Below are 25,152 nucleotides of genomic sequence, written 5' to 3' on the forward strand. Positions count from 1 at the left end.
AATAGTGGTCCTAGCTGTCCCTGTTTTTATTAAATTTTTCCAGAGTATTTTTCCCCTCGAGGAAGGAGAGACTTCTGCCAGTACTGTTCTGTAGCAGATGATAAAATAATTGGGAGTAGCTGTCTTTAATCTGTTTTGTTTTTCTTTGGGTTTTTTTTTTTTCTTTTGGACTCCCGGTGAGGAGATTAGATAACCAGGTAAAGGATGTTACACTTAACGTTTGTGAATAATTTCGTCTCCAGAAATGATTCAGCAGCATTGCCCTGTAATTCCAGCAGCTGACAGATCACCCTGTAGGCTCCCCTGTGTTTCCTGGGAGCTTGGATTGCCTTCTTATGCTAGACACGTTTTCCCTGGATTCGGGAAGTCATTTTAATGGTTCAGCTGTCTTAATTTAAACCCAGGTTCAGGCCTCATTGTTCAGCTGAGTCGCTAAAAATATTTCTGACTGTGGTGGCATTTTTACATTGCTAATGTTGTCCCCGTTTACAAAGAGAATCTTTATGAGACGGTAAAGGCAAGGCACTTCTCTGATGCAGTGGTAGCCTTTGCTTTAGAAAGCATACAGGAAAACATTCGTTTCATCAGATAATAAGTGAGGAATGCCTGAATGGTTTGTCCACATGAGCACGGAATAAAAGTAATTTAAAAGTAGGTGAGGGAAATCCCTGGTAGTCCAGTGGCTAGGACTTGGCGCTTTCACTGCTGGGACCCGGGTTCGAGCCCCAGTTGGGAATCTACAATCCTGCAAGCTGCGAGGAAGAAAAGGTAGGGAGGGAGCAAGGAATTAAGTCAGGTGAAATCGAAATGTCTCATTTCTTTGTTTCCAGTTCTTTGGTGATGTGTCCCTGTCCCCTAGACGACCCTTAGGCTCTATGATTTGCTAGAAGGAGTCACAGAATTTGGGCTTCACAGGTAGCTCAGTTGCTAAAGAATCTGCCTGCGATGCAGGAGACCCTGGTTCGATTCCTGGGCCGGGAAGATCCATTGGAGAAGGGATAGGCTACCCACTCCAGTATTCTTGGGCTTCCGTTGTGGCTCAGCTGATAAACAAAGAATCCGCCTGCGATGCGGGAGACCTGGGTTCAATCCCTGGGTCAGGAAGATTCCCCTGGAGAAGGGAAAGGCTACCCACTCCAGTATTCTGGCCTAGAGAATTCCATGGTATAGTCCATGGGGTCGCCAAGAGTCGGATACGACTGAGCAACTTTCACTTTCACAGAATTTAGTAACCGTTATACTCCCACTGGATTACAGCAAAAAGATACGGATTATAACCTACTGCATGGCGACTATACTTCATAGTGGTATGTTGGGTACGTGAAGGTTGCTAAGGTCGTGGAAATGTTCTCAATGAAGTAGATAAAGGTGAATCATGTGAGGTGCTGCATATGTGAGCTGACCTTATTGTGTAATTCCTTCCGCAATGTATATCCACGTATCAGATCATCACAGCCTATACCCCAAACTTCCACTTGCTTACATGTCACTTATGTCTCAAGAAGAGTCAATCGAAAAGATCGACAAGTTAATCAAAGTCTATGCTATGTCTCCATTTTTGTTACATTCCTCTTAACCATATACAATCGGGTGTATATTTTGTTTGTTCAGCTGTCTTGTTTACACAGTATCCAATAGAACCCTTTGTTTTGAATTAATTGCTTCAGTTTTTCTCCATTAAAATGTAATCGGTACGTGCGTGCCAGGTCACTTCAAGTGACCCTTGGCGACTCTGGCAACCCTATGGGCTGGGGAGTTCACCAGCATTCAGCAAGAATTCTCTGGGGGTGGGCTGCCTTGCCCTCCTCCAGGGGATCTTCCCAACCCAGGGGTCAAACCCGCATCTCTTAAGTCCGCTGCATTGGCAGGAGGGTTCTTTACCCCTAGCAGCACGTGGGAAAACCACCCCCCCGCCCAAGTAAAAAAGAGACAAGTTGCAGTCAGCCAAGGGCCAAGGTGCGTGGGGTCCAGTCCAGGAGAACCGGACACAGGCTTGCGGGCGTCCCCTCCTGGCTGAGCGATGTGATGACGACACCTCGTTCTCCCAGCAGCGTGTCTGATGGCAAAGGGGCTGAGTTGCTGGCTACCTGAGCTTTGGCATCCAGGCTTTTCTGTGGACCTGCCGCTCCTGTCAAGGGCGCAGGATCACCTGGGCAGACCCAGGCTGTCCACCCAGCCCCGGTCCCCTCCAGGTGGACACCTGCAGGGTGTGGTTGTGTAGCTGTCACCTGTGCACCTGTGTCTTTTACCTCACGTTTGAAAGCTCACTGGAAAGAATATAGGGGTGGGTAAGTAGCTGGAGAACGTGATACCAGTGCCTCTCAGGTAGAAGAGAGTAAAGCATCCCCCAGGAGAGCTTTGTGGGGGCAGGGTTGCACGTGCCTCGCCTCCCGCAGCAAAGCTTGCCCACGCTTCCTTTGCAGGACAGAGCTCAGGCTGCAGGGAGCCGATCTCCTCTTGGGCCCCTTAGGGCTTTGGAAAGAGCCTGCACTGTGGGGGTCATCTCATCACAAACCCTCTTCCAGTGGTGCCTGTTGCCAACGAGCTCCTCTTTATTGAAAAAAGAGCGTTTTCCTAAACTGCCCTTCGGGTGTGACGGTAACCCATGAAGCGTAGCAAAACGAAACCGTGGAGCAGTCGCTCTTGGTGCGTCCCCAGAGTCCACAGCCATCCCGGTTTCCTGCGTGGCTGTGATTGTGCCATCTTTTCTGAGTTTGCTGCGCTCCGTCGTTTGTGCATTAAAAGCTCAGATTCAAGGTTTGCCTTTCCTGTGGTTGTTTACTTGTCAGAGAATGGGGAGAAAGCAGTTCGCTCGAAAAGCATTTGAAAATCGGCCGAGTGTTTGTAAGTTGTTTAGTTGCCCAGCCACGTCTGATTCTTTCGCGACTCCGTGGACTGTAGCCCCCCCCAGGCTCCTCTGTCCATGCGATTTTTCAGGCGAGAATACTGGAGTACGTTGCCAATTCCTTCTGCAGGGGATCTTCCCGACCCAGGGATTGAACTTGCGTCTCCCAGGTCTCCTGCCTTGGCAGGTGGATTCTTTACCACTGAGCCACCTGGGAAGCCTGCATGTAAGTTACACTTGTTTCAATGTGTGTTTTGCTCAATATAGCCAAATAGTTTCCATGGGTATGACCATCGGAGAAAGGTTAGGTGCTGTTGAAGAAGTCCTTAAGGCTTCTTAGGCCGTTGCTTCATCCTTTAAAGGGTGGGGACGATGTGAAAAAGCCTCAGATGGTTCCCCTTTCCTTTTTTAGCTGAGATGAATTACCACGCTTACCATGGTGCCTGTTTCCAAAGTTCATACACCGTCACATTTAAGATCTGCCTGCTCTGAAATTCTAATGTGACCTTCAAAGTGTCCAGCTTTGATCTCCTTCATTCTGCCAATCACAGTTCCCTTTCTTCCGTCCAGACTCAGCGAGCCAGTCATCTGGACTGTCAGACACAACACTGTCCTTTTTCTCCTGGGTTTCTGTCTGTAGCCCTGGTGATGTCTCCTCCGTACACGTTTAAAATGCCAAGGTGACATCCTTTTTCTTTCCGTCCCGTGTCCAGGTCTGCGGGCAGCGGGCTGCTCTTTCTGCAAGTCTAGGTTTCCGTCCCGAACTCGTGTCTCATCCCCCAGTCTGGGGGGCGTCTCTCACCAGCCTCTCCTCGGATTCCCCAGTCTGGGGGTCCACCTCCAGCCTCTCTGTTGCCTTCCCTGCTGCTGGGTTAGTTGTGTATTTCCCAAGCATTCTTCAGCATTATCCCACACCGAGAGCATTGCCATTTCCTGACCACTGTTCCTCCCCTGCAAAGAAGAACTTCCTCTGACCCCGTAACCTCATCCAGGTTTCACGTGAAAAATGTCAGAATCACTGTCATACGTTTCTCGTTTATGGAATCTTTCCTGCTGCCTCCACGCCCAGTCCTCTCATCCTCGCCTCTCCGTCAGCCAGGCACTGCCTGTATCTTGTCGGTGTTTCCGTCTGCTCCGTTGTTTTGCCTGAGTGACGGTACCTCCCATTTATTGAGCATGAGCTGTGTGCCAGGCATGATTCTCAATTCTTGATGAGTCAAACTGTTTCCCCCTAAGATGAAGATGGGGCTTCCTAGGTGGCTCAGATGTTAGAAAGAGTCTGTCTGCAATGCAGGAGACCGAGGTTCGATCCCTGGGTCAGGAAGGTCCCCTGGAGGAGGGCATGGCAACCCACTCCAGTATTCTTGCCTGGAGAATCTCACGGACAGAGGAGCCTGGCAGGCTACAGTCCATGGGGTTGCAGAGAGTTGGACACGACTGAGCAACTAACGCTTTCATTTTTCTTTTCAAGAAGTAGATACAGCTGCCTCCATTGTTGACAGGTGAGCGACCCAGAGCGTTGAGAAGATGGCGGCTTGCCCAGGTCACACTGCCAGGAAGTCATAGAGCTAGAATTCAGAACAGACCCTCTGGCTGCAGAATCTTCCACTTAAATGATTTTTCTTCGCTCTTAACGTGGTGGGATGGGTGATTTCTTTTTCAGCATTAAGTCTGCATTCCTGAAATAAACCCCACGTGGCCTGGACGTTTTGTCCTCTCATATGTCGCTGAATTCAGCTTTGTTAATTTGCTGTCTGGTATATTCATGTTTGTTTTACCAAGGGAAACTAGGCAGTGATGGTCCTTTTCCAATATTCTTAACAGGTTTGCATCTTAGGGTTATACTGGCCTCATCAAACACGCCGAGGGATCTAAAATTGCTCTCCTAAGGACCTGTTGTCCCATAATTTAGGTCTCTCCCCTGGATTAGTTGGCAGAATCTTTCTTTAAAAGGGATTGTTTTGGTCTCTATCGCAACCAGTCACTTCTGTCTTTGTAGTCCAAAAGCAGCCATCAAAAGTACAAAGACCATTGAGAGTAGCTGTGTTTCAATAAAACTTTATTTATAATAACAAGCCAGGGACCAGATTTGGCGCAGAGGATACAGCTTGCAGACTCTTGTCTGAGACTGCTAATGGAATACGTATGTTTCTTCCTGTCCAGGGAACCTGGACCTGGTGTTTGCATCCTGAGTATTTATCATTTCCTTGTCCTTTGAACATGTCTGTAGCCCTCCCTTGTCTATACATGTATTTCCCATCCTCAGTTCCCTTGTACCAGAGACATCATTTTGCCGTGTTTGCATACACCTCAAAGTATTTTGTTAATATTTGCTAACGTTTTCCCTTAAATGGAAGCAGTGAACTTTTCACTGAATTTTCAAATACATCTACTATTGTGTTTGCATAATGCACAATTAAAAAAAAAATTGTTAGATTTTAAAATATCTGCCCCCGTGCAAAAGCCGGTTACACCGTTTAGGGGTGAACAAGCATCTTGGCGAGAGGGACAAAGGATACGGGATGGGAGGGAGGGGAAGGAAGTACATGGACGCTGGGTCACGGGCAGCAGGTGATGGCCAGGGTGTCCGACAGGAAGCCCGCGGGCTAGTTTTTGAAAATTAAACCTGAAGGCTGTTCGCATCAGGAGTGACTCTCAGTGAAAACTGAGACTCTCCCAGAATGGGGTGCGTACTAAGTTGCTTCAGTCGTGTCCGACTAACTCTTTGTGATCCCATGGACTGTAGCCCACCGGGCTTCCTCTGTCCATGGGATTCTCCAGGCAGGATTACTGGAGAGGGTTGCCGTGTCCACCTCTAGGGGATCTTCCTGACCCAGGGATCGAACCTGCGTCTCCTGCATTGGAGGCAGACTTTTTACCATCTCAGCCACCAGGGAAGGAAGCCCCAGGCAGAATGGTGGCCGAGACTAATGAGTCACTGGAAGAAGTGCTGATACTGTTGTTAGGTAAGAAAGAACAGGGGTGTAAAATTCTAGGTCCACAAGAATTAACGTGTAAAAAATCAATTTACAGAGGTAAGAGGGACTGGAGGAAATTACCCCCAGGTAAGAACAGCAGTTGCATCAAGCATCTAGTGATGTGACTGTTCCCTCTCTCTTCCAAACTGCTTTCTCTGTTTCTCCTTCCCCTAAGTTGTGTGTGTGTGTGTGTGTTTAATTGTAATTTTTAATGGTGTCATCCATCGTAAATCTCCGTTTTGGCGGTCGTGGTTGAATTCCCCAATTAACAAAATAGCGAGTCCAAACTTTATGAGGGTTCAAAGCTGTTGTGGGTGATGGGTCCAAAAGGGGCAGGCTCCAAACCTTGCTTCTCAGCGTGGCGGCTGGAAGCCAGGGCTGGGGTCTGGGGGAGCACGCCCTGACACCCCTCGTGGGTGAGCTGCCTCCCCTCACGGTTTGTTGGCCCCAGGAGGAAATAGCACCCTGCGTTTATAACCTGACTAATGCCTTCTCCTCCTGGAGCCCTCCCAGGTTTGGGGAATATTAAACGTCTTGGCGGGTCTGCACTCAACCGCCACCCCTGGGGTCCAGGCCAGATGTTAGAAGTGAGACCCTATTTTTAACGAGGTCCTCCTGCTATTTCTTTTGGGCGCCTTCCAAGCAGTTCCATTTTACACCAAATTCCACGTTACGGCAGGTCAGCAGGAATAGGTCTGCACCTCTGAGAGCAGCCTGCGTGCGCTCAAGTTTTTTCTCCAGCAAGATAGTAGACGGAATTAGGACAGAAGGCGGGGGCTGGGTCTCGGGGCTGCCGGGGGTGGGGGTTTAGATACAGATATTGAAGTGTAAAGTTGACGTGTACGTGTGCAGCGATTGCAGACTGCAGAGTCAAAGACAACTCTTCAGTGAATGTTTGTGCTTTTGACCATGAATGAAACTGGGGTTAACAGTTTTGTGTGGCTTCCCAGGCAGAAAAGGTAATCCTCTGGCAAGATGAATCCATCATGTCCAAAAAGAAGAAGTGAACTGATAGTAAATTAGCCCCCAAAGATGAGGGGATGGTATCTTATTCTCCCGCCTTGCCTGTTCACAGGTTCTATGTGTGTATATGTGTGCCTGTCTTTGATTTATTGGACCCAGCTGCCACTTAACTGGGCTTCCCTGGTGGGCTCGGTGGTAAAGAATCCACCTGCCAGTGTAGGAGTCTTGGATTCGATCCCTGGGTCGGGAAGATCCCCTGGAGAAAGAAATGGCAACCCACTCCAGTATCCGTGTCTGGGAGATCCTATGGACAGAGGAGCCTGGCAGGTCACAGTCCATTGGGTCACAGAGAGTCAGACACAGCTTAGTGACTAAACAACAGCACCCCCTTCACCGCCCTCAGCCTCTCCTCCATCTTTATTTGTTATCTGTCCTCTCCCCAGCACCCCCACACCTGAATCACCTGGTCCCCCTCACCGAGAGGAAGGCGGGCCGTGTTGCAGGTGGCTGCAGTTCTGTGGCTGAAAACTGTACAATCCAGGAAGAACGGACACAGGAGAATGGACACGGAGGGCTGCCTGCTCTGTGTCCAGGGATGTTCCAGAAACAAGGAAGCACTGTGTATACCTTAGCACGCCACACTTTTGTTTCCAAAGATGATCCCATCGTCACTTGCCATCCTTCAGTCTCTCAGTCGTGTCCGACTCTTTGCTATTCCATGGACTGTAGCACGCCAGGCTTCCCTGTCCATCACCATCTCCCAAAGCTTGCTCAAACTCATGTCCGTTGAGTCGGTGAGGCCATTCAACCCTCTCATCCTCTGTCACCCCCTTCTCCTCCCACCTTCAGTCTCTCCCAGCATCAGGGTGTTTTCCAGTGAGTCGGCTCTTCGCATCAGGTGGCCAGAGGATTGGAGCTTCAGCTTCAGCATCAGTCCTTCCAATGAACATTCAGGACTGATCTCGTTTAGGATGGACTGGTTGGATCTCCTTGCAGTTCAAGGGACTCTCAAGAATCTTCTCCAGCACCACAGTTGCAAAGCATCAGTTGTTTGGTGCTCAGCCTTTTTTATTGTCCAGCTCTCACATCCGTACACAACTACTGGAAAAACCGCCGCTTTCGACTATTTGGACCTTTGTCGGCAAAGTAGCGTCTCTGCTTTTTCATACGCTGTCTAGGTTTGTCATGGCTTTTCTTGCAAGTAGCAAGCGTCTTCTCATTTCCTGGCTGCAGTCACCATCTGCAGTGGTTTTTGAACTGGTGTTCCACCCACATAGCCAGTTGGAATGGATGAGCGAGCCGACCAGTGGCTGCTTGGCGTTCATGGATTGTAGGGTTGGACTGATGGCCAGAGCTGGTGGGCTCTCTCTCTCTCTCTCTCTCAGAGGTGGCTCACGTGAAAATCATGTTACAGACCTCCCAAGCACGCAGACTCTAACTCTGTCGTCTGTCCAGTGGGCAACGTTCCCACCGAGCTGCTCACTCACCATTGTTTTCATAAAGCTATAGTCTCAGTTCCTGTCTATTTCTCAGCGGCCTGGTCCCCGATGCGATAAGGTTTCTCGTAGCCCCGGCAGCGTGGCATGGCCCCTTCCCACGGGAACTGCAAGTCGTGGATTCTTCTCTCGTTGGCCTTGATCTCTGCCTGTCATCACTCACTCACCTCCATAAATCAAAATCTCGCGGGTTCAGTTGGAACGATGAGGTCATTCCTTTCTCTGTATAGAATTTTAGAATTGAAAGTGACCTTGCAAATCACCTAATTCCACCTGTTTGTTGGTCGGAGAAGGAAGCCAATGAGGGCAGGCCCAGGCCCTGGTAAAGCGTGTTCTCTCCGTGAATAGAAAGTTGTCGTTGTTCAGTCTCTCGGCCGTGTCCGACTCTTTGTGACCCCGTGGACTGCAGCCCGCCAGGCTTGCCTGTCCTTCACCATCTCCCAGAGTTTGCTCAGACTCATGTCCATTGAGTCGGTGATGCCATCCGGCCACCTCATCCTCTATCGCCCCCTTCGTAATAAAAATAAACTGTAGCAAACGTGTGGAATGTTGTTCAGGCTTAGCGACTGAACAGCCACACACCCTCTGGTGACAAGCCAAAGTATTTCCAGGGGTTGCCCACGTCTTCCTCTGGCCGACAGAAGTGCCCACACTTCACAACCACGAACTGCTGTTCTGGACCAAGGAGCAGAGTCTTAAGCCGAGGTGTCCTGCGGGAAAGGGGTATATATGCTTCTCGCAAAGGCAGCCTGGCAAGGTATAGTGAGAGATGGCCAAGCTTCTTAACGCAGGAAATGCATGTACATATATATATTCATAAATATGTGTATATATGGGCTTCCCAGGTGGAGGAAATGGCAACCCACTCCAGTATTCCTGCCTGGAGAATCCCACGGACAGAGGAGCCTAGCAGGCTACAGTCCATGGGGCACAGAGAGGTGGACACAACTGAGCCACTGAACACATGGACACACGTAAGTGTGTATCTACAATATACACACAATAGTCAACTTGGCGCACTTTTCCTATAAAGGAGCATATCCTAAATACTTTTGACTTTGTGGCCCATCTGGAGGAGGAAAGGGCAACCCACTCCAGGATTCTTGCCTGGAGAATCCTTGTGGACAGAGGAGCCTGGCGGGCTACAGTCCACGGGGTCGCAGAGAGTCGGACACGACTGAGCAACGAACACTTGAACTTTCAGTTGCGGCCCATACTGTATCTCTTGTGACTACTCAGCTCTGCCGTTGCAGTATGAAAGCAGCCACAGATAGCATGTCAACTCATGGGCAATGACTCCTCCAATAAAACTTGATTTTTAAACACAGGCAGTGGGGGCCCTGGGCTGCATATCCCTGGTCTAGACAGTTTTCATATCGTGCCCGCTGGCTTTGGATAGCTGTCAGTATTCCAAGTATTGAGTCTATGAAGTCCTTAATAAAGACTCGGCATTTAGTGCTTCAAACAAGTGCCTTTAATGTTAAGAGTTGGGCACACTCAGTCGTGTCCAACTCTTTGCAACCCCCTGGACTGTACAGTCCACGGGCTTCTCCAGGCCAGAATACTGGAGTGGGTAGCCTTTCCCTTCTCCAGGGGATCTTCCCAATCCAGGTGCCTTTGTCTCATCTGAAGGTGCACCAGCGGCCACACAGCTGCTCAAATGTTACGTGTCTGCCTTTCTCCGCTGAATAAGCAGTGTTTCCAAGGGCCAGTGAGCGATTCTTTAGCAGCTTCTGCTGATGAATCAGGCCAACATTAATGGGCAGGATGGTTCACTGCACAGCTCGAATGCTTTGGGAAGCCGTTTGTGAAAGGGGTATGACCTAGTGGTTTAGCAGGAAGCAAAGCATGTGCTTAGTTTTTACTCTATCTGGGTTGCCTGGTGGGTGAGGCACATTCATGCACACGCTGCTTTCCTCTCAGGAGACTAGCACCTTTCATCCCAAATGGGAAGAACGTTGCTCCTCAAGATCTTTTTTTTTTTTTTTTATAATGTATTGTTTTTATTGAAGTATAGTTGATCTACAATATGTGTTAGTTTTAGGTGTTTAGCAAGTGAAAGTGAAAGTCGCTCAGCGGTATCCAACTCTTTTCCACCCCATGGACTGTGGGATTCTCCAGGCCAGAATACTGGAGTAGGTAACTTTTCCCTTCTCCAGGGGATCTTCCCAACCCAGGGATCGAACCCAGGTCTCCCGCATTGCAGGCAGCTTCTCTACCAGCTGAGCCACCAGGGAAGCCCCATAAATGTATATATTTATATTCTTTTTAAACTTCTGTTACTTTATAGGTTATTGCACGGTATTGACTATAGTTCTCTGTATACAGTAGGTCCTTGTTGGCTATCTGTTCTGTGTATGCTGGTGTGTCTCTGTTAATCCCATACTGCTAATTATCCCTTCCCTACCTTCCCCTTTAGTAACCATAAGTTTGTTTTCTAAATCTAGGTGTCTGTTTCTGTTTTGTAAATAAGTTCATTAGTGCTTTTTTTCTTTTTAAGACTCCATACATAAGTGATATCATTTGGTTTCTGTTTTTCTCTGTCTGACTCACTTCACTTAGTATGATCATGTCTAGTTCCATCCAAGTTGCTGCAAATGGCATTGTTTCATTCTTTTTCGTGGCTCCGTAATATTCCATTTTCTATATGTCCTGTGTCTTCTTTATCCGTTCATCTGTTGATGGACATCTAGGTTGTTTGCATGTCTTGACTGTTGTGAATAGTGCTGCAGTGAACGGATGGGTGCATACTTACCTCTTGATGGCCTTATTGTGCCTTATAAAAAGTGTAGTATAAATCTTTCCCTTGGTGGATCAGACAGTAAAGAATCTGCCTATAATGCAGGAGACCTGGGTTTGATCCCTGGGTTGGGAAGATCCCCCGAAGGAGGGCATGGCAACCCACTATAGTATACTTTCCTGGAGAATCCCATGGACAAAGGAGCCTGGCAGGCTACAGTCCATGGGGTTGCAAAGAGTCAGACACAACTGAGCAACTAAGCACACGCAAACCTTTTCCGTCTTATCATGATTATACCCTTTTTTCTCCTCAGAAATAATTTCACTTCACCTGGTTATCCCCACCCCCTCCCATTACTGTGTGTTACCTGAATTCTCTGACTTGCATTTCAGTGGCAGCAGTGCAGTCCATGGTGTTTATAAATGAAGCAGAACTGTGCGTGGTATAGACCTGAGGACGGTGTCATTTAGGGGCTGTGGTTCCTGTTGCGTCTTTGGTTCTCTGCCGTGGTGGGGTTAGTTAGATGTTTTCGGTTGTCGTGACTGGGGAAGGCTTGCTACTAACATCCAGCGTGTAATGAGACGTCCCTGTCGGTCCGGTGGTTAGCACTGCACACTTTCACTGCCACGGCCACGGGTTCAGTTCCTGGTTCAGGAGCTAAGATCCCACGTGCCATGCAGGGTAGCCAAATATACGAAAAAACAAACCCCAAAATGAAAAACAAACATCTTGTGTGTAGAGATCACAGATGCTGCTAAACATCTCGTAATGCCTAGGACATAGCACTCCTGACAACAAGGAGCAGTTTGGTCCAAATGTCAGGCGTGCCAAGGTCGAGAAACCTTCCTGAGGAGTGCTTCGTCGGGGACGCCTCCTACTGAGTAGTGGGCAGGTCTGCGGGCTTCAGCAACTGCGCCAGTGGACCCCAGGGGCACTCACACTGAGCCGTCACGTGGATCGGTCACCCAGGTGCCACCAAGCTCTCTATTTTGCCCCTTTTCACCAACTTACACGCCTGCCACTGAGCCCGTTCTGAGCGTTTCCGTCTCTACCCACCGATACTCTGTTCTTTGTTCGTCCATGTCTTGTTGAGTGGAAGAAGAGGTGCGCTGAAAGCTGGGGGAAAGCTGAACAGGCTTAAGGCACAGAGGCCATAGGACTGGCAGATGCAAGGGAATATGCTCCGTAGCCCTGGAGTCCAGTTGGGAGGGGTGGGCGCTGATGGTGGTGGAGGCTGGGCCACCCCAAGGGCAGCATCCTTTCCGGAGATGGCAGTCTTCCAAGATGACTGCAGACTGAATTTTGCAAGCCTCCCCCCACCCCTGCCCCAATAGGTGTGTTTAAATGTAACCCGGGTCCATGGAGTCAAAGCTACGGTTTTTCCAGTAGTCATGTATGGATGTGAGAGTTGGACCATAAAGAAGGCTGAGTGCCGAAGAATTGGTGCTTTTGAACTGTGGTGTTGGAAAAGACTCTTGAGAGGCGCTTGGACAGCAAGGAGATCCAACCAGTCCATCCTTAAGAAAATCAACCCTTGGTATTCACTGGAAGGACTGATGCTGAAACTCCAGTACTTTGGCCACCTGATGTGAAGAGCTGACTCATTGGAAAAGACCCCGATGCTGGGAAAGATTGAAGGCAGGAGGAGAAGGGGGCAACAGAGGATGAGATGGTTGGATGGCATCACTGATTCAATGGACATGAGTTTGAGCAAGTTCCAGGAGATAGTGAAGGACAGGGAAGCCTGGTGTGCTGCAGTCCATGGGTTCACAGAGTCAGATGCAACTGAGCGACTGAAAAACTATCCCCAGTGAAATATTTGGAAGTTCAGTCTTTAGGAGTTGATCAGGTCCCAAGGATGGGGCCTTCAGGAATGCAATTCGTGCCCTTGTAAGAGGCCCCACAGAGCTTGCTTGCTCCTTCCACCTTGTGAGTTTACAGGGAAAACGTAGTCACCTGTGTGGTCCATAAAGTGGTTCTCAGCAGACACGGAACGTGCCAGTGCCTTGATCTTGGAGTTTAGCCTCCGGAACGGTGAGAAATAAGTGTCTGTGGCTGACGCCACGCAGCCTGTGGGATTTTCTTACAGCAGCTGGAACGGACAAAGACGTACACCAGAAGCTTGATCTCTCTCTGGCTGCTGCTCCGTCAGTTGCTGAGATGTTATTTATCGGGGGCCCTGGCCACAGTCCATGCTGGGCCCTGGGGGAATGCTCCGCAGAAGGTTCTAGGTGGGATTTTGTGGTGGGGTGAGAGACGGGTGTCCAGCCACAAGCTTGCAGCTGGTGTGTGGCGTGTGTCACACCCCAAGGGTGATCTCGGGCCTCAATTCATAAAAGAAAGAGAAGAGTACAAGGGAGAAACGGCAGGTGGTCCTGTGCGTGCTTAGCCGTGTCCGACTCTTTGCGACCCCGTTGGGTCCTCTGTCCGTGGGGATTCTCCAGGCCAGAATACCGGAGTGGGTTGCCATCCCCTTCTCCAGGGGATCTTCCCAACCCAGGGATCGAGCCCAGGTCCTCCCGCATCGCAGGTAGACTCTTTAACCCTCTGAGCCACCGGGCAGGGGAGGTGGTCGTGGGGAGGCTTAAATGAATTAGGAGGCATTCTTCAATTAGAAGCAAGACCTGGTCAGTTGTGGGCACCACGTCGGGGCTGGCAGGTATATTCTTGTTATTACCCCCAGTGGGCATGGTCCTGGTCTGGACCTTGTGAAGATACCAGGAGGGAAGCAGATGACTCTCAGTCCAGCGTCCTGTCCCTCCTGCTGGTGGAGACAGGGATAAAGAGATGGGAAAAGGCAGTGGGTCATGTGGTCACCCGGGAAGAGCTCTGCAAGACAGAAGCCAATGTGGCCCAGAGTACATAGCAAGGGAGTCCATGGGGTTTGGGCATCTCTCAGCCGATGATACCCACTTGGTCCTTCTCTGTCTGCTGACCTGGGGCTTTTCTCGTGCACCCTTGCTAGAAACTGAGAGAAAGCTTGGAGATTAAGACTGTGCGTGGCGGCGGAGACGCAGAGAATGAGGTCGTTGGTGAAGACAGGGGTGGATGTTTCTGTTGTGGCGGGAGTGGTTAGGGCAACGGAGGGCCAGAGACAGAACAAGTCAGAAGGAAAACATAAGGCCAGCTTGCAAAGGGCCTTCCTTGGCTCGCGCCCTTCTGACAAAGGGAGCGCAGGGACCCTGTGTTGGAGAGAGAGAGCCTCCAAGGCGCTCTCCTGCACGGTCTAAGGTAGGTGGTTCCAGCTTGTAAAGAAATAACACACGAAGTTAATAGCAGGCTACAGTATTACTCTGGAAATAAATATGAATCAAGCGCCTGTTGTATATATTCTTAATGATCAGGCCATGAGGAGGAGGGGTCGGGGGAGAGAAAGGGACGTTTGCAGACAGGGCTCTCCTGGTGTGGAGCAATACTGCCATCTTGCTGACCGTTGCATGTATTGCAGAGGCGGGCTGTATTTGTTGACCTGCATGGAGGCTGGGGACCTGGGGGCGGACGGCCCATCATCCGGCTGATGAAGGGGGGCTGTCCTAGGAATGTGAAGTGGGGAGGCAGTGTGCAGGCTCCCCTGTGAGACTTGCCCCCTACCCCCCTACCCACCCCAGCACATAGGATGCGCCCGTCTTGATGGAAATAATGTTCATAAGTGATGGAGGTGGGGTGCCTGGGACCCCCAACCACAGGCGACGGGCTGACAGAGCAGAGGGGAAACTTATGCCTCAGACCATTCCCCCACCCACCCACAGGCCCCCCCGAAACCCCCTTCCTGGCCCTGCAGCCTCCTTCATTGAAACGCACCTCGTTTGTTACATGTAGTCACAGGCTCAATCTTTCTCCCTGCATATTTTCATCCACCACGCACGCCCTATCTGTGAGCACCTTTTACCTGCCCGGTGTTGTCGGCAGGTTGGTGCAGAGGCATTTGACGAGGGTGTTGCAGGGGCTTTGCAGGGTGTGGGGGACCCTTCAGCCCTTAGCCAAGGGTGGGAGGGGGACATGCCCAGTTTGGTAAAGCGACTCAAGGTTACCCCCGATGGGTGCAGAACCGCCTCTTGTTTCTTCCCACGATTGGTGGTGAGCTTCATTTGCCCCAAATGCTGGGAGGGGGCTGCTGCAGGCAGACATCACCGTGAGCTTCTGGAAGGAGCCGTGCAGAACCCAGGCAGAGAGAGCCTGGAGTCCGACTTCTGTAACGTCTACCCCGGGGCAGACTGTGGCCTCTGTTTCACTTTTAATAACGCTGGGAAGGGTTGGGTGGCGGGGGAGGGGGAAACTTCCCTGGCGGTCCAGTGGTTAAGACTCCTGAGCTCCCAGTGCAGGATGGGGGCCACGGGTTCAATCCCTGGTCCAGGAACTAAGATCCCAGTTGCAGCACTTGGTAGCCAAAAAATTAAAAAAAAAAAAAGTTGTTTGTTTAAAAGAAAAAAAATAATAATAATAATGGCACTGGAAAGCCTCTGCTTTCTTTTTTTTTTTTTTTTGGTAAGCCTCTGCTTTTTTTACCAGCTGTTTCACACAGGCCCACCTTGGTCCGCCCTCTGTCTCTGGGACACCACCCACGACCTCCCACACCAGAGGCCGGGCGTCCTGTGACCACGTCCCTCCCCCCTGTACTCATTAGGCACGTCTGACCCCCCCCGGGGTACCTCCTACAAGTCCAGGCCTCGTGGAAACCCCCACCCACCCCACTTGCGTTGTGTTTTTGCAGGTTTTTCCCACTCGGCGTTCACATTCGGTATTGAGAGCCATATCAGCCAGTCCAACATCAATGGGACCCTAGTGCCGCCCGCCGCCCTCATCTCCATCCTGCAGAAGGGCCTGCAGTATGTGGAGGCCGAGATCAGCATCAACGAGGTAACGTGGGCCCTCCTCCCGGGGGTTGGGGAGGCGGCGGGAGCAGGACGTAGGCCCTGCAGTACCCCCCTCCTCCGAGGAGCCTGGGCGATCTGGGAAGACCTTAACAAGGGAATTCGCCACAGCCTCTCCCAGTGCATTAGGAGATGCAATCCCCTCTCCCTTTGCGCTAGTCCTGTTCTCCAGCAGGGGATCCCAGTGCTGTGATACCCAAGGAGCCGGCTTCTGAGGCCCCCATAGATGGTTATGGACTGGTTGGTCACAGCGTTATCACAGGCAATGCCTAGGCAGGTTGATAAGACATCCCGAGTCCCCGAGGAGGAGGAGAAAGAGATCTGGGGTTCTTGAGGTGGAAATAGGGGCCTGGAATTCTCAAGGAGGAGGAAAGGACAAACGCCTTTTTTTTTTTTTTCCTTGACATTCCTTAAGCCTTAGTCACATAACACGTTTTTTATTTTTTCTTTATGCCTGAACTGATGAGTATATAACAAACAGCTCAGTTTAAACTCTGTACTAAGGATTATATAACAACAGTGTATCTCCTGCTTGAGGACAGTTTCTCCTTCCTGAAAACCTTCTGGCTAATCCTGTTATCTTAAAATGTAAATTATGGGTGTGGGTCTGGTAAAGTTTTCACAATCTTGAGACATGCTTTTGATTTATTGTAATAATTCATGAGAAAGGATATACAACTCCCTTGCTAACACTAGTAACCCTCCGTCTAGTCAAGGCTATGGTTTTTCCAGTAGTCACGTACGGGATGTGAGAGTTGGACTATAAAGAAAGATGAGCGCGGAAGAATTGATGCTTTTGAACTGTGGTGTTGGAGAAGACTCTTGAGAGTCCCTTGGACTGCAAGGAGACCCAACCAGTCCATCCTAAAGGAAATCGGTCCTGAATATTCATTGAAAGGACTGATGCTGAAGCTCCAATACTTTGGACACCTCATGCGATGAGTTGACTCATTGGAAAAGACCCTAATGCTGGGAAGGATTGGGGGCAGGAGGAGAAGGGGATGACAGAGGATGAGATGGTTGGATGGCATCACCGACTCGATGGACATGAGTTTGAGTAAACTCCAGGAGTTCGTGATGGACAGGGTGGCCTGGGGTGCTGTGGTTCATGGGATCACAAAGAGTCGGACACGATTGAGCGACTGAACTGAACTGAAAACTTCTGCTACCCAAAAGCTCTTGAGTGATCAAGCCTGGTCCCTGGTCCTGAAGCTAAATCTTCTTCTTTGGAGAGCAAGAATCTGACACCGTTCACCGTCAAGCAGTCGTCATGATTCGTTGAAAAGGATGCTGATCTATGTGGTCGTCCCTGGGTACGCGCCGGGCATTGGCTCCAAGACCGGCTGTGGGTACCGAAATCCACAGGGGCCGCTCAGGTCCCACAGTCAGCCCTTCATATCCGCGGATTCTGCCCGCCAGCCACAGAGGGCAAACACAGTGGTAAACGTGCTGAAACACAGGCGTGTGTAGTGGACCCTGGGAGGTCAGACCCTCCTTGTTCGTGGCTCAGCCGTGCCTCCCGACGGGGCCTGCCACAGGCACAGAAATTGCCTTTCCTCCTAGACGTCTCTCAAAAGTTCGGTGGAAGAGGGACCCTGTGACTCATTTCGCCCAGAGTCTGTGTTTTGTGTAAACCTGACCAAGGGCACTCCCAGAAGATTGAAGCGGAGAGATGAGTCCTGTTCACTTCAAGAGGGCAATTTCCGGTGATGGCTTTGTCAAAGTGCTCACTATAAACAGCTGCCTCCGGGAGATTGGGACCAGACGTGTACATTTAAGTTGCTCCCAATTTGCTTAAATACCCTCCTTCTTTATAGATCAGGGCACATGAGTATTGGGCCAATTTTATAGCAGTTTTTAAATTGTAACCTTTTAAAACTCAGCATTCCGAAAACTAAGATCATGGCATCTGGTCCCATCACTTCATGGCAAATAGATGGAGAAACAATGGAAGCAGTGAGAGACTTTATTTTGGAGGGCTCCAAAATCACTTGCAGATGGTGACTGCAGCCATGAAATGAAAAGATGCTTGCTTCTTGGAAGAAAAGCTACGACCAACCTAGAGAGCATATTAAAAAGCAGAGACGTTACTTGGCCAACAAAGGTCCGTCTAGTAAAAGCTATGGTTTTTTCTAGTAGTCATGTATGGATGTGAGAGTTGGACTATAAAGAAAGCTGAGCACCGAAGAATTGATGCTTTTGAACTGTGGTGTTGGAGAAGACTCTTGAGAGTCCCTTGGACTGCAAGGAGATCCCACCAGTCCATCCTAAAGGAAATCAGTCCTGGATGTTCATTGGAAGGACTGATGCTGAAGTGGAAACTCCAGTACTTTGGCCACCTGATGCAAAGAACTGACTCTTTGGAAAAGATCCTGATGCTGGGAAGGATTGAAGGCAGGAGGAGAAGGGGACGACAGAGGATGAGATGGTTGGATGGCATTACCGACGCGATGGACGTGACTTTGAGTAATCTCCGGGAGTTGGTGATGGACATGGAGGCCTGGCGTGTTGCAGTCCATGGGATCGCAAAGAGTCAGACGCGACTGAGCAACTGAACTGAACTGAACTGAACCTTTTTAAAGATGAAGGGTGAGGGATCAAGACAGCTCCCCTTACCACCTGCTTTGCTTCCGTCAGGAGACTGTCCTGTGAGGATCCCGGGGCCTCCTGTGACGTCTGGGTCTTTCCAGAATCTCCATCTGAGTCCTGACTGTAACTGCGCTTAGCGCCCTTTCTCCTTCATCCTGTCCTCATTTACCCGCACGCCGCCCCCATCCAGCACACCACTGTGCCCCAAGTCTCCGTTTTCTGTTGCAGCGTGTCCAACACAGCGGACACCGTTCAGTGGCCACATGCCCCCTCGCCTGTACCACCGGAAGTCCACTTCCACGGTCACCCCACCCTCGAGCCCATCTCCCTGAACCCTTCCACACCTTCCTCCGCCTGCTCTTCCCTTTTCTCATCCTTGCAGGCCTGTCTTTTCTTCGTAGCATTGACCTCTGCTTTTCCTTCGGCTTTTACGATGACAGAAGTAGCGTGTCTCACGTTCTCTCACATGAGTTCCTCTGCCGTCTTCCAAAACCCTGCCTCCAGGAGAACACGCGGCTGTCTGCCGACACTGTGGGCTTTCCTGCCTGACAGGAGGCGGTCTTCTTTTTCCTTTTCTTACATCGGGGTGCCTGGGATCTTCCACTGGCAACGTGACCCCATCTAAGTCTCTTTTTTTTCCCCACAAAACAAGTGTAGGGATAGGAATACAGGACCCCAGGTCTCAGATTGTGTGATGCTGTGATTGGATTTCCCTGCACACAGATGCGCACACACATAACAGATACATACACACACACACACACACACACACACACACCCCACACACACATATCCACATACATACACGCATACACACACACACACACACACACATATAGGCACACATACACACATATACAGGCTTCCCATGTAAAGGCAAAGAATTCTCAGCTGGTAAAGAATCTGCCTGCAGTGAAGGAGACCCCAGTTTGATTCCTCGGTTGGGAAGATCCACTGGAGAAGGGATACGTTACCCACTCCAGTATTCTTGGGCTTCCCTGGTGGCTCAGATAGTAAAGCATCCGCCTGCAATGTGGGAGAACCTGGGTTAGATCCTGGGGTTGGGAAGATCCCCTGGAGAAGGGAACAGCTACCCACTCCAGGATCCTGGCCTGGAGAAGGGGTCGCAAAAGTCAGACGCGACTGAGTGACTTTCACTTTCACACACACATATAGACACACACACACATATCCACATACACACCCAGTGTCCACATCTTTCATCTCCATACCTTCTCTCCCTCGGCAATTCAAAATCCAGCGTTACCTAGAGGAGACTGAAAGGTCGTCTCATTTGTCACTTAGCTTTGCGGTTGTTACAAGGGAGATGGTGTGCGTTTAGAGTTTAAGCAAGGAAGTGTTTTATAACTCTGCACCATTACTACCTTTTGCAAAATCGTCGTCCATCTGGGGCATGAATATACAAAGAGAGAAGGTGACATAGAAGCCAACTGGCCAGCCCGTCCACACTGGCCACCCCATGGGCAGAATCAGGGGATGAGGGTGGCTTCTTTTTCCCATGTTCTACATTGTTTTCCATTGTTTCGTAATTTTCAAATATCGTGTGTAGTAACGGGTAGTCAGCTGGGGTGCTGTTTCATTCGAGTACTGTGTAGTTGATACGTGTGTCCTTCAGTTCTTCCTGATTTATGAGGAAAAACGGTCCAAAACCTGTCTGAACAACTAGCAGACACAGCGAGAGGCCTGAGTTTCGTGTGACTCTAATAATCAGAGCACCTTCTAAGGAAAGGACTTTCTCACTGTTTTCCTGTGTTTCCTAAGCGGGTAGGGAGATTTTTTTCTCATGGTCGATGGAAACTAGGAGACTCAGAGGAAGCTGAGGAGATAGGCGTGGTAACTCAGCGGTGCTGTTGTTAGGAATACCATGGCTGCGTTTGTCTGCACCCTGAGTCCCCGCAAGTCACTTCACATGGCAGTACGTGCGTTTGATAACATCAGATGGACAGATGTCGTAGCAGTCAGGGCCTGAGTCGGGGGGGGCGGGCGGCCAGGACTGTCCAGCTTGAGCCCGAGACTTGTCAGAGCATCCGGCAAGGGTGGGGTCTCTCACCCTCCCTGCTCTCCACTCTTTAGGACCACACCCTTCCTCTCTGGGAGTTGGGCGGTAGTCATCCTGTGCACTGGAGGACGTTGAGGAGCATCTCTGGTCCCTCCCCACTACGTGCCAGCTGCACCCCCCGCAGTTGTGACCAGCAGACACGCCTCCAGATTTTCCCAGATGCCCCCCCGCCCCGAGGGGCAGGATCGCCCCCTCCATTGAGACCACTGCGTCAGGGGACAGCCCTCTGGTCTTGACGGGAAATAGGAGGCTCGGGGTGGCCCCTTCACGTCTGGGTTCACGTTGCTATCGACCGAGCGCTGGGTGTGGACTGGCCGCCGCTTCCCAGTCCCAGTCCGGGCCAGCACCCCATGCCTCCCCGGGGCCCCAGGCACCTGCATTTCCGACCCAGGAGATGACCAGCTGGAGCTGACTCACCACCCCCACCGGGGGTTCTGTCCACAGGACGGTACGGTGTTTGACGGCCGCCCCATAGAGTCCCTGTCCCTGATCGACGCGGTGATGCCGGACGTGGTGCAGACGCGGCAACAGGCCTTCCGGGAGAAGCTGGCCCAGCAGCAGGCGGCCGCGGCAGCGGCAGCGGCGGCGGCGGCCGCAGCTGCAGCAGCAACAGCCACAACAGCGGCCCCTGCGGCCGTTTCCCAGCAGAACCCACCAAAGAACGGCGAGGCCACGGTCAACGGGGAGGAGAACGGAGCACACGCCATCAGTGAGTGCGGGGCGCCCGGTCCCGGAAGCTTCTCTCGTGTCCTCCGAGTCTGGCCGGGTCCGCCGGACGGTGCCCTGCAGGCCGTGGCTAGCGTTTGCTTACTCTGCACCCAGGACAGCTTCTTCCTCCAATTTTCCCATTGAAATCCTTAGACGTGATCTTCTCTTTTTTGGTTTGTTTAATGGGAGGATAATTAATTTCCCGTATCATGTTGGTTTCTGCCATCCATCAACACCAATGGCTGCATAGGTATACGTATGTCCCCTGCCATCCATCAGCGTGAATCAGCCATAGGTATACACATGACCCTCCCTCTTGAAGCCCCCTCCCAGCCCATCTCATCCCTCCAGGTTGTTTACAGAGCTCCCTGCATCACAAGAGCATATTCCCGGGCACGTGTGTGCGCTAATTCGCTTCCGTCATGTCCGACTCTTTCGCACCCCCCGTGGACTGTTGCCTGCCAGGCTCCTCTGTCCATGGGCTTCTCCAGGCAACAATACTAGAGTGGGTCGCTGTTTCCTCCACCCAGGGGCTCTTTCCAAGCCAGGGATCGAACCCCCGTCTCTTGCATTGGCAGGCGGGTTCTTTACCACTAGCGCCACGTGGGAAGCCCCAGCACATTCCCGCTGGCTGTCTAATTTTATACGTGGTACCGATGACGTGACTTTCTAATACCTGCATGTCCTCAGCTGTAGGAGTTCTGCTGCTCTGACAGCTCAGTTGGTGTAAAGGTAGTCGTGTTGCCTTGTGAACACTGCCCGGCTCGGGAGGGTCTCGTCTCTGGAGGCCCCCTGCACCGTCCTGCCCTGCAGACGGATTCTGACATCACACTCGGAGCCCATGATCGCTGAGAGGTCACCAGGCCCAGACAGCAAATGCCTGTTTATCCAGTGGGTTGCAGCAGGGGCCCTGTTAGCTAGCTGCCCAAAAGTGTGTGCAAAATAAGGCAGAGAGCCTCAAGTTTTACCTAGAGAGTACTTGGTTGCTCAGTCATGTCCGACTCTTTTGCAACCCCATGGACTGTAGCCCGCCAGGCTCCTCTGTCCATGGGATGCTCCAGGCAAGAATACTGGAACGTGGGTCGCCATTCCCTTCTCCGGGGGATCTTGCTGACCCAGGGATCGGACCTGCGTCTCCTGCATTGGTAGGCGGATTGTTTACCATCCGAGCCACCAGGAAAGCCCAGGGAACCTCCTGCTTACAAATTCAGAGACAGCTTCAAGGAAGTTCTACATTCAGAGTGCGTGTGTGTGTGCGTGCATGTAAGTCTTTGCCAGCACGTGTGCATGCTTCCCTATTTGAATACCCCTTCCCTCTGAGCCGCTGTGCACCCCTGAGGGGAAGGAGTGTCATCTCTAGGCCGAGGCCTCTCCCCACTGGAGTCGGGACACGGCCCCACCGCTGGGCAGAGAGAAGGGCCAGGCTGCAATGCAGGATGGCTTCAAGCACTGTCCGTGCGGTGTCGAATCAAATGACCTTCCAGTAATCGATGCTCACAAGGTTCACAAGGACGGAGGGCGGGGAACGAGAAGAAAAGATAACGTGGCTTGTGCCCACACGTCATTCGTGGGCTGGCCCACTCCCGTGGGGTCTCTCCGTCAAGGTGCTCAAAGTAAAACGGGAAGAAGGTGGACGTCCTTGTTTGCTTCAGCTACCAGCCCGGAAGGTGACCGTCCCTGTTTTCTTCACCTTCCACCCCAGAAGGGAAGCGTAACTGGTGAGCTTTGAGAAATCTATGTTCCTGCTACTGTGACCGAAATCCTGCAAACTTTTGAACTCCGCCGTGTCTTTCAATCTAAAACGCCAACGGAGCGTAGCCACGTGGAGACAGGTGCACATGTTAAGGTGCGCTGGAAGCTCCCCGCGCCTCCTTTGTTTGAGGGGGCCTCTGCAGTGGGGTTACTTTCCACCTGAGGGCTGGCTACCACCCCCATCCAGCCCCCCCAGACACATACACACACATGCAATCTCCAGTGGTTCTCAAACTTCCACTCTGCCCCCACTGCTGTTGTTAAAAGGCAGCTTCAGCCAGACTTACAGCATCTGCAGTTAGACTTCATCCTGACCGTCAAGAACCTTGTTTCTTGTGCCGCATAGAAGGAACTAAATGGCCACTTTTGAGGACTTTGCTGGGGGCTCACATGGTAAAGAATCTGCCCGCGGCTTAACACTACAGCGCAGTCCAGGTTGAATCGCTTCTGGGTGGCATCTACCGTGACTTGTTGCCACCACCCTTTCAGAACCTGGAGTCCCCGTTGGGTCATCTGGGGTGTGGCTGCATGGCTTCAAAAGCCTCTAACACACTTGGCTCCAGTAGGAAAATAGCATTTGAGTTCCAAGACCACGAGGGTGTGTGCAGGCCTTGGGGTTGTGGGTGGTGAGCCTTCTGGAGGAAGGATGGCATGTCCCCATGGGAGCTCCGTAGGTAAGGAGGTGACACCTCAGGAAGGTCTCTTATAAAATCACTTGTCCCGTCAACAGAAGGAACTTCTGCTGAAAATACTTTATGTGTATCCTAGTTATTCCCACTGTCATTTGAATTCCAGCTTGCATTCTAGCAGCAATGTTTGCAACTGACTTGTTCTTCAGTTGCTAAGTTGTTCACCAGTAAAGCTCTCATCTGCCAATGCAGGAGACATTAAGAGATGCGAGTTCGATCCCTGGGTCGGGAAGATCCCCTGGAAGAGGAAATGGCAACCCACTCCAGTATTTTTGCCTGGAGAATCCCCGTGGACAGAGCAGCCGGCTCACAAAGCGTCGGACGTGACTTAGCGACTAAACAGCAACCACACAACTTAAGTTCTAGGCATATACCAAAGAGCGAGATGGCCTTTGGGATTCAGAAACCCCTAATTTCACTTGTGTTATTGTTATTCATTCAGTGCTGTCTGACTGTTTGAGACCCCATGGGCTGTAGCACTCCGGTCTTCCCTGTCCTTCACCATCTCCCAGAGTTTGCTCAAACTCACGTCCATTGTGTCAGAGATGCCATCCAACCGTCTCATCCTCTGTCGTCCCCTTCTCCTCATTGACTTCTTAGGAAAATGTAACAAAGTATGCTTCTTTTTACTGTAAAAGTAAAAGAGGAGGGACCTTCAAATTCTGCTCAAGAGACAGCTCTCTTGCTGTTCCTGGGCAGTCTTGTTCCCATTGTTATTACCTATGAGCCTGGCCCTAGTTGCAAAGAATAAACACCAGTTTTTAATTCCCCTATCAAATTTGGAGGCTGTAAAAAAGTGTGGCTTCACAGAAGTTTACACAGAAGCCATCACCTGGTTATCATCACAAGTGACCCGACAGTACAGCAGGGGAAGTCGGCTGTAAAGCTTACAGGCCCTGAGGATGGATGGGTTCCTTCTGTGTCAGTCGGACACATGTCCTGGTCTGTTTCCCGTGACAGATAATCATTCGAAACCAATGGAAATCGATGGAGACGTGGAGATCCCACCCAGCAAAGCCACCGTCCTTCGGGGCCACGAGTCTGAGGTGTTCATTTGTGCCTGGAACCCTGTCAGTGACCTCTTGGCTTCAGGGTAAGGGGTCAGGCCAGGGGGTGCCCGGGGTCCAGGTGTCCCAAGTCCTCCAGGGTCAGGTGGGGGGATGCACAGGGTCCACGTGTCTGAGTCCTCTAGGGTCATGTTGGGGGTGCCTGGGGTCCAGGTGTCCAAGTCCTCCAGGGTCAGGTTGGGGGTGCCCAGGGTCTGGATATCCGAGTCCTCCGGGGTCAGGTGGGAAGTGCCCGGTGTCCGGGTGTCGAGTCCTCCAGGGTCAAGTGCCAGGGTCCAGGTGTCCGAGCCCTCCAGGGTCAGGTGGGGGGTGCCAGGGGTCTTGGTGGGGTCAGGTGCCAGGGTCCAGGTGTCCAAGTCCTCCAGGGTCAGGTG

The 25,152-nt window shown here is 51.2% G+C and overlaps 1 protein-coding gene across 9 annotated transcripts in view; it reads left to right on the forward strand.

The window, feature by feature from the left end:
• The window catches only part of LOC145537845 (F-box-like/WD repeat-containing protein TBL1X), a 247,994-nt gene that overhangs the window by 199,609 nt on the left and 23,233 nt on the right, over positions 1–25,152 (forward strand). For all 9 annotated transcript variants that reach the window (XM_081568790.1, XM_081568786.1, XM_081568793.1 and 6 more), the window contains 3 exons: positions 15,734–15,879; positions 21,007–21,271; positions 24,672–24,804. In XM_081568790.1, coding sequence (XP_081424916.1) covers positions 15,734–15,879; positions 21,007–21,271; positions 24,672–24,804 — 544 coding nt within the window. The remainder of the gene's footprint in view (positions 1–15,733; positions 15,880–21,006; positions 21,272–24,671; positions 24,805–25,152) is intronic.

Source organism: Giraffa tippelskirchi, chromosome Y, assembly GCF_054371585.1.
Source record: "Giraffa tippelskirchi isolate mGirTip1 chromosome Y, T2T-mGirTip1v1.2.pri, whole genome shotgun sequence".
Taxonomy (NCBI): Eukaryota; Metazoa; Chordata; class Mammalia; order Artiodactyla; family Giraffidae; genus Giraffa; species Giraffa tippelskirchi.